An 8053-nucleotide genomic window follows, 5' to 3' on the forward strand; every position below is an offset into this window, starting at 1 on the left:
AAAAAAAAAGTATTATGTACTGTACATAATTGTATGTGCTATACTTCTTTTATACTACTGGCAGCGTGGGTTTGTTTACACCAGCACCCCTACAAACACAAGTGATGTGTTGCACAACAGTACCATGATGGTTACTACACCACTAAGGCGACAGGAATTTTTTAGCTCTATTACAGTCTTACAAGACCACTGTCATATATGGTCTGTCACTGACCAAAACGCCATTATGCAACTCATGACTAGTTTTTTCTATTTCACTATACATCAAATTCTTACTCTTTAAGTTTTTAAATGCACTAAACTTTAACTAAAAATTACCACTTACCTGTACTTCTCTGACAACCTGCAAACAATCAGGCAAGGAGAAGCCAATAGGTAGACCAACTTTAGCTGGTGTTTTGAATTTGTCTCCTATCTTAAATGGGACATCATCAAGGTAACTGAAAGTCCCTATAATCAAAAATAAAGTAGAAAATATCAGCAAAGAACTTTATTATTTGTTTTGCCATAATCTTATGTCTAGTGGATATGCATTAATTTCTGTTATCCTGAGACTAGAAGTTACAAAGAGTTCCTTCTCTGACTGCTTACCTTCTCCTGACCCTGGAACTCTGAGAAAGAAATGCTACCAAGTCTACTTGATCTTATTAGGATTTATTTTCAGTTGCACCTAGTATGAAAGCCATAGTACTCGCAATGGCCTAAAAGGCCCTCCCATCACCCAATCACCTCTCTGTCCTCATCTGCTAGCAGTTGCCTTCTGCCTCACTGCACTAAGTCTTGGTGACCTCTGTTCTCAACAATGACAAGCTCAATTCACCTCAAAAATTCTGTACTGGCTGTTCTGACTGAAATTTTCTTCCCTCAGAAATTCACATGAAGAGTTTCAGAGCCTCCCTTGGGTCAGGCTGAGGCCTCTGTTGAGAATACATCAGCAGTTCAACTCCTTCCTCTGCCCAAGCCCTGCCGCCCCTGTCTTCACTCCCCTACAGGTGATATTCCCAAGGGCACCCCGATTAATCTACAGTCAGACCTCCCTATCAGAGTCTGTTTCCAGGGAACCCGACCTAAAACAACCATTGTATCCCCAGCCCCAGGGGGTGACATAGCAGATGCTCAATAAACATTTATTGAATGAAAAAAATAGAAAGAAATTCACAAGACTCACTCCTTCACCTCCTTCAAGTCTTCGCTCAAATGTTGCCTTCTCAGTGAGGCTTACCCTGACCATCCAGTTTAAAATTACTACTCCATCTTCACTGTAGTACTCCCATTATCACCATCTATCTTTTCCCCATAGCACCCATTGCCTTATAACATATTATATAATTGCTTTTCATTAAATTTATTGTCTGTCTTACCCAATGGAATGTAAGCTCCTTGCAGGAAGTATTTAAGTCTATCTAATTCAATGATGTACTCTCAAAGCCCACAGCACTGCCTGGCACAAAAGGCATAACTACCACAGAATTGATTATAAGACTCCCCACAAAAGAATCTCCTTGATCAGGATTTCTCTACTTTAGAAAGAATTATTTTTAATTTTACAATAGAAAGAATTACTCTAGATTTTAAAAAGAACAACTACATTCTAGAATGTGGAAATATTTAAGCAGCACAGCACTTATACAAAAAAAGAGAAAAACAGGGCCGGGCGTGGTGGCTCATGCCTGTAATCCCAGCACTCTGGGAGGCTGAGGTGGGAGGATGGCTTGAGCTCAGGAGTTCAAGACAAGCCTCAGCTAGAGTGAGACCCTGTCTCCACTAAAAATAGAAAAATTAGCTGGGCACCTTGGCGCATGCCTGCAGTCCCAGCTACTTGGGAGGCTGAGGCAGGAGGACTGCATGAGCCGAGTCTGAGATTGCAGTGAGCTATGACAATGTCACTGCACTCTACCCAGGGCAACAGAGTAAGACTCTGTCTCCAAACAAAAAGAAAAAAGAAAAAAAATTTAAAAAAAGAAAAGAAAAAAAAATAGGGCTGGGCCTGGTAGCTCATGCCTGTAATCCTAGCACTCTGGGAGGCTGAGGTGGGAGGACTGCTCAAGGTCAGGAGTTCGAGACCAGCCTGAGCAAGAGCGAGACTCCATCTCTACTAAAAATAGAAAGAAATTAGCCAGACAACTAAAAATATATAGAAAACAATTAGCTGGGTATGGTAGTGCATGCCTGTAGTCCTAGCTCCTCAGGAGGCTGAGACAGGAGGCTCACTTGAGCTCAGGAATTTGAGGTTGCTGTGAGCTAGGCTGATGCCACAGCACTCTAGCCTGGGCAACAGAGCAAGACTCTGTCTCAAAAAAGAAATGAAGTAAAAAAATAAAAATAAATTTTTTTAATTTTTTAAAAAAGAGAAAACCAGACAAGATCATGGGAATTTGAATAGGATAATCAGAACACAAGCCACAAACAACTGAACTGCTTTAATCCCCCCTAAAGGTTCTTTGCCTATCATAAATGAACAATCCAGAAAGACCAGGACAAGATCATTAACTTAGAGAGTAAGCTAAAAGAATGCCTCTTGTATATGACTCACTAGCTATACACTCCAAATTGGGCCATTCAGGACCACTTCTGGGGGGCTAACTTACTGGCAAGAACCATCATGGACAATGAAACATACTTGATAAAATATGTTTTGCTTTTTCAATATCAGAAGCTAGTAAAATAAGGATTACTTCTTCCTGAGACTCACACTAGTGTATTTTCTTAGGTGTTCATGGACACAAAGTAAGACAATTACAACTCTTCCATGAAGAAGATTTCTTTCCTTATAAGAACTGTGTAGATCTCAAGACTTATCAAGGTCAGAATATATTTGTAATCTTGTCATCATTTCCATTTCCTCAGGTAGGTATTCTGATATACCTGAAACTCTTTATCAGGAAAAAGGCTCCTACTCTCACCCTTGGAAGAAGGGGTCTCTCTTCCCCAACTAACTTCTAGCCAGAATTAAAATATCTGAACTCTCATCTCTCACTTAGCTAACAAGTTAAATTCACAAATGTGTTCAATTTAATAATTTAACACTCTAGGAAATGTTCCAGCTGTGGTCATACTTTCATATGTGCCATTTTCATAGCTGGCAATGCCTATCACATCCCTACCCTTTTACTTGTGTAATCATTTGTAGTCCTTTAAGAATAAACTCAAGAACAACTCCCTTCTCAATCTCAGAAAACCTATTCATACCACCGCCTCAGGACTTACCACTCTGTATCACTCACTAATTGTTTGTTTCCTTAACCTCCCCCTAGAGACCCTGAGCAAGAATTTGAGCATCCCTTAATAGGGGATAAATGTATCATGTCAATATCCCCCACACTCAACATAATGTCTAACTAATGAGATTTGTTCAATGAATGAAGAACAAAGAAGAAATGCTTTTATACTTATTTTGTATTCAACTCTATCCCCCATCGCAACTTATATTTAATGTTTATTAAAATTCAAAATGATTTACCAAAAATGACAAGGTTAGTCATGAAAATGTTTTTAACAGAGTATTCATACAAAATATAAGCACATGTCTAAGATCTGAACAAAGTCACAAAAAATGTATCAAATGTTCCCCCTACCACCAAAAAAAAGTGCCAGGTGCCATCGCAGCTTGCCAACAAAACTTAAATGTTGGTTACAACAATTAAATCCTCTGGCACTTACGAAATGCTTTATATTAAAAAGATTAAAAGTAAGGCTATTTTTAATTTTAAGAATTATCTGTCTTCTATGAAAATAGGTGCTCGAATGTTATTGAAAGATTCTAACTTTGGTTAGCACCTTCATTTAACTGGAAACAAAGCTGGAATTCAGATTGTTTAAGAATCACTGGAAAGATTTATAGTCAAGTTAACGACCACAAACATGCTTATTTGTTTAACACTAATAAGCATATTTAATACACAAATATAATAAAACCTATCCACATTAATATTAAATGTTCTTAAATAAGCAGTTCTATTATAAGTTGGAGGTGGGGAGCTGAGGGAGGGAAACTACAAAAAAAGTACTATGCTAAAGATATCTGAGCCAGGAGCAGGGTACAGTGGCCCATGCCTGTAATCCCAGCTACTGGGGAGGCTGAGGCAGGAGGATGGCTTGAGGCCAGGATTTTGAAGTTAACCTGGGCAATACAGCAAGACCCTTTCTCTACAAAAAATTAAATAATTAGCCCGGCAGAGTGGTACAAGCTTGTAGTCCCAGCTACTCAGGAGGCTGAAGTGGGAGGATTGCTTAAGTCCAAGAGCTCAAAGTTACAGTGAGCTATGATTGTGCCACTTGTACTCCAGCCTGGGTGACAGAGCAAGACCCTATCTTAATTAATTAATTAATTAAATTGTGGTTAACAGGGAATGAGTGAACAGTTGTGTGATTACTGGAAGAAGAGGACAAAGGGCAAAAAGGCAATGAAAGAGACAGGAACAAAAAAAAAAAAAAAGCAACCTTTTGAATAATGAATAGAGACCACCATAAGTACTATTTATAATGGTATATGATGATTACAAAAGATATTTCTTCCAAATATAACCAACCATGATCTTATGAACTATCCATTTTCATCTAACATATCAGAATAGCCATTTAAAGGCCAGGTGCAATGGCTCACACCTGTAATCCTAGCATTTTGGGAGGCCGAGGAGGGAGGATCGCATAAGCCCAGAAGTTCACCACCAGCCTGGGCAATAGTGAGACCCTATCTCTACTAAAAATAAAAACAATTAGCCAGTCATGGTGGTATATGCATGTAGTCCCAGCTACTCGGGAGGCTGAAGCAGGAGGATTGCTTGAGCTCAGGAGTTGGAGGCTATAGTAAGCTATGATAACAACACTGCCCTCTAGCCCAGGCAACAGAGCAAGACCCTGTCTCAAAAAAATCCAGAATATATACTTAAAGATAGCAATTTCTCTTGTTTCTCAATAGATTTTATTTTTTATATTCAAAAAAAACTCAACCACAATGGCCCAGAAAATTAAGTACTATAGCTAACAATTTTCTGGCTCATCCCAAATACCTTTTAGTTTCAGTCCTTATTATTGAAAATCTTCGCAAAATGTCTGAGCCTATTTTCCTAAGTTCACTTTAGAAAAAGAAAGTGCATCTCTGATTACTGTGGTTGTGGCAGTTCCCTGAAGTCAGGTTCTGTACGTCATTTTGGAGGAACGGACTGGACTGGATGTGTAATGACTCAGGTTAAATTCTAGGAAGGCTTCATTCTGTTTTGTTTCTTTCTAAATTGCTGATATGATCCTGTGACCTGTTTGTTTCTCAAAGGTACAATTCCAGGTGTGGGGAGAAATTCCCAATAAAAGTTATCAATTGGATTATGCTTAAATTCAGGTTTTACTGTGAGGAAATTCAAATTGAGGTTTTTGAAAAATAAGAATAGGACAGGTCAAACTTAAGTAAAAAATTACAATTTCATGATTGGTTAGCACTATCTTAAAGCGAAATGCCAGGTAGCACTTGCAAAACTATAAATATGCAACATTATAAATATATAAATATTTGTTGTAAGATGTGAAGTCACAAGAAAATGTTACTCACAATTCAACTACAAAGCAAGCCAGATAACCTCCAAAATCAGCTTTTTAATAGGCAATGTCTGGCATTCAATAAAAAATTACAAGGCACACAAAGAAGCAAGAAAATGTGATCCATCATTAAGAGAGAAACTAGTCATCAGACCAAAACTCAGAGTGAGCCAAGATACTGTAATTATCAGATAGGAAGATTTAAATGACAATAATAGATATGTTAAACAATCTAATGGAAAAAATAAACATAAAAGCAGATGAGAAATTTCAGCAGAGAGATGGAAATATAAAGAGATAAATGGAAATGCTAGAAGTGAAAAATGCATTGTTAGAAAAGAGAAATTTTGATGGCTCATAAGCCAGGCTATGCTGATCAAAAGATAAGACTCAGCAGAGGAAATACTCAGAAAAATTGAAGTTAGGTCAGGTCAAAAGAAATTAACCAAATTGAAAAATAAAGAGAAAAAAGTTGGAAAAAAATGGAACAGCATTAAGAGATAATCTGCTTAATGGTATATGTGATTAGAGTTTCCAAAGAAGAAGAGAGGAAAATGGGGCAGAAAAAATATGAGAAAAGATAATGGCTGAGAATTTTCCGAACGTGATAAAAGACATCAACCTACAAATCCAGGAAGTTTAGCCAAGTCCAAGCACAATAAATATATAGATAATCACACCAAGGAAATGTTCAAAGTAAAAGATAAAGAGAAAATCTTGAAAGCAGCAGGGGTTGGGGGGCAGGTCACATTACAAACAGAAAATAATGATTAGAATTACGTGAAACTAAAAAGCAATTACAGATCAACTTTTTAAAATAATCTAAAATAAAATGCCTTTTTAAAAAGCATTTCAATCTCTTAATAGAAATTAAACCAAGGGAAAAATGAACCTCTCTGCAAATTAGCTAACTGGACATAAGTAGGAGAACTTGTCCATTAAAAGGAAGGAGTTTTGAGGAGATGACGGTTAAAGGATATAAAATTTTAGTTATGCAAGATAATTACGTTCTGGGGAATCTACTATACAGCACCGTGTCTATAACTAACAATACTACATCGTATGCTTAAAACTGCTAAGAAGGTAGATCTTATGTAAGTGTTCTTAGCCCCCCAAAAAACCAAAAAAAACCACACAAATAATAATAATAATAATAATAATAAAAGAACCAGGAGGAAACTTTGGGAGGTAATGGAAATGCTTACGTTTCAATGGTAGTGATGGTTTCATGAGTGTATACTTATCCTCAAACTCATCAAGATGTGCATGTTATATACAGGTTTTTATATGTCAATCATACCCCCACTAACCTCAATAAAGTGGTTTAAAAAGAGAAAGAGCTTAGTTTTATTAAATCTTATTACAGAGGCTTACTTTTTCCTAAATTAGAATCTTCAAAAACATTTTTCCAGATATAAAAAGTTAATTTGTTTGCTGAAATATTTTTTTTGAAATCCTTTAAAAGTCACTTTTGAACAATAACTTTTTTCCTAAATGAAACAAATGAAGAATCACTTAAGAATTAAAAGAGGATTGACATCTTAAAGCACCAGGCTCCGAGAAAGTCCTGATCTAAACTAAGCCAAGGGTTTGCAGTTTACATAATATATGGATACTATTTCTAAAAGTTTTCAAGAAATAACTGTGTGTATCCCTTACTGTATTATTTAGGGATATGTGGTTATTAGTAACAATGGAAGAAGTTCAACTTTAGTTGAAAAGAATGAACTTGTAGGTAAATCAAATGCTAGTCATAAGACAGCATGTCACAAGACCTAGTCATCCCCAAATGTTTTAAATAGAAAAAAAAGCATTTTAATATCCAGTAATGAGAGAAAGCAGTTATCTCCTTGTCCACACCCAAGTGACCTAGAAAAATTATACCCACAGCCATTAACCCCTCAATGGACCAGTCAGATAATACCTAACTTTGGGGGAGCCAATCCATAGGCTCATAAACTAAGTTAGGCTATGCCATCAGATTCCCTTGACCCAAAAGATAAAAACACTCTAGCTCTATGATACTAGCTACTTACACTGAAAGGTCAAGTAGCAAGCAGCACCATAACTGGGGTAGCCATTTTTGGACCTGTGTACTCTACACTAGTAGGCCAAGAAAGCAACTCTATAAACAAAAGAATAAAAATGGAACACAAGTCATAGTGAAAAGCAGTGAGGAAAAGCTAAGTAGCTTCATGAGAAATGGAAGGAACAGTAGCCTTAGTTTCTTGGCTTTCTAATTCTAGCCTTGTAAGACCTTGATTCTTTTTGTACTCACATGCCTACGAGATCTCCTATTAAATATTCTCCATCTAGTCCCTTTAATTTCTATTTTTTAAACTATATGATATCTAAAAATAGGATTTTTTTACTCTAAAAACTGAACTAAAGCCACTAAAATTCAACCAGGAGCTCAATAAATAGAGCCTTGTTAAAGGAATAGACGCCTAAGAGAGAAAAAGAAAAATCTTTCTCCTAAACTTATTTAGGTAGAAAATTTCATTCAAACAATAACATTTTGGTG

The 8053-nt window shown here is 36.7% G+C and overlaps 1 protein-coding gene across 1 annotated transcript in view; it reads right to left on the minus strand.

Annotated features, from left to right (window-relative positions):
* The window catches only part of UBAP1 (ubiquitin associated protein 1), a 58811-nt gene that overhangs the window by 16865 nt on the left and 33893 nt on the right, over positions 1-8053 (minus strand). The window contains exon 3 of the mRNA XM_012656649.1: positions 326-450. Within this exon, the coding sequence (XP_012512103.1) occupies positions 326-450 (125 nt within the window). The remainder of the gene's footprint in view (positions 1-325; positions 451-8053) is intronic.

This window comes from Propithecus coquereli, unplaced genomic scaffold (assembly GCF_000956105.1).
Source record: "Propithecus coquereli isolate 6110/MARCELLA unplaced genomic scaffold, Pcoq_1.0 Scaffold114, whole genome shotgun sequence".
NCBI lineage: Eukaryota > Metazoa > Chordata > Mammalia > Primates > Indriidae > Propithecus > Propithecus coquereli.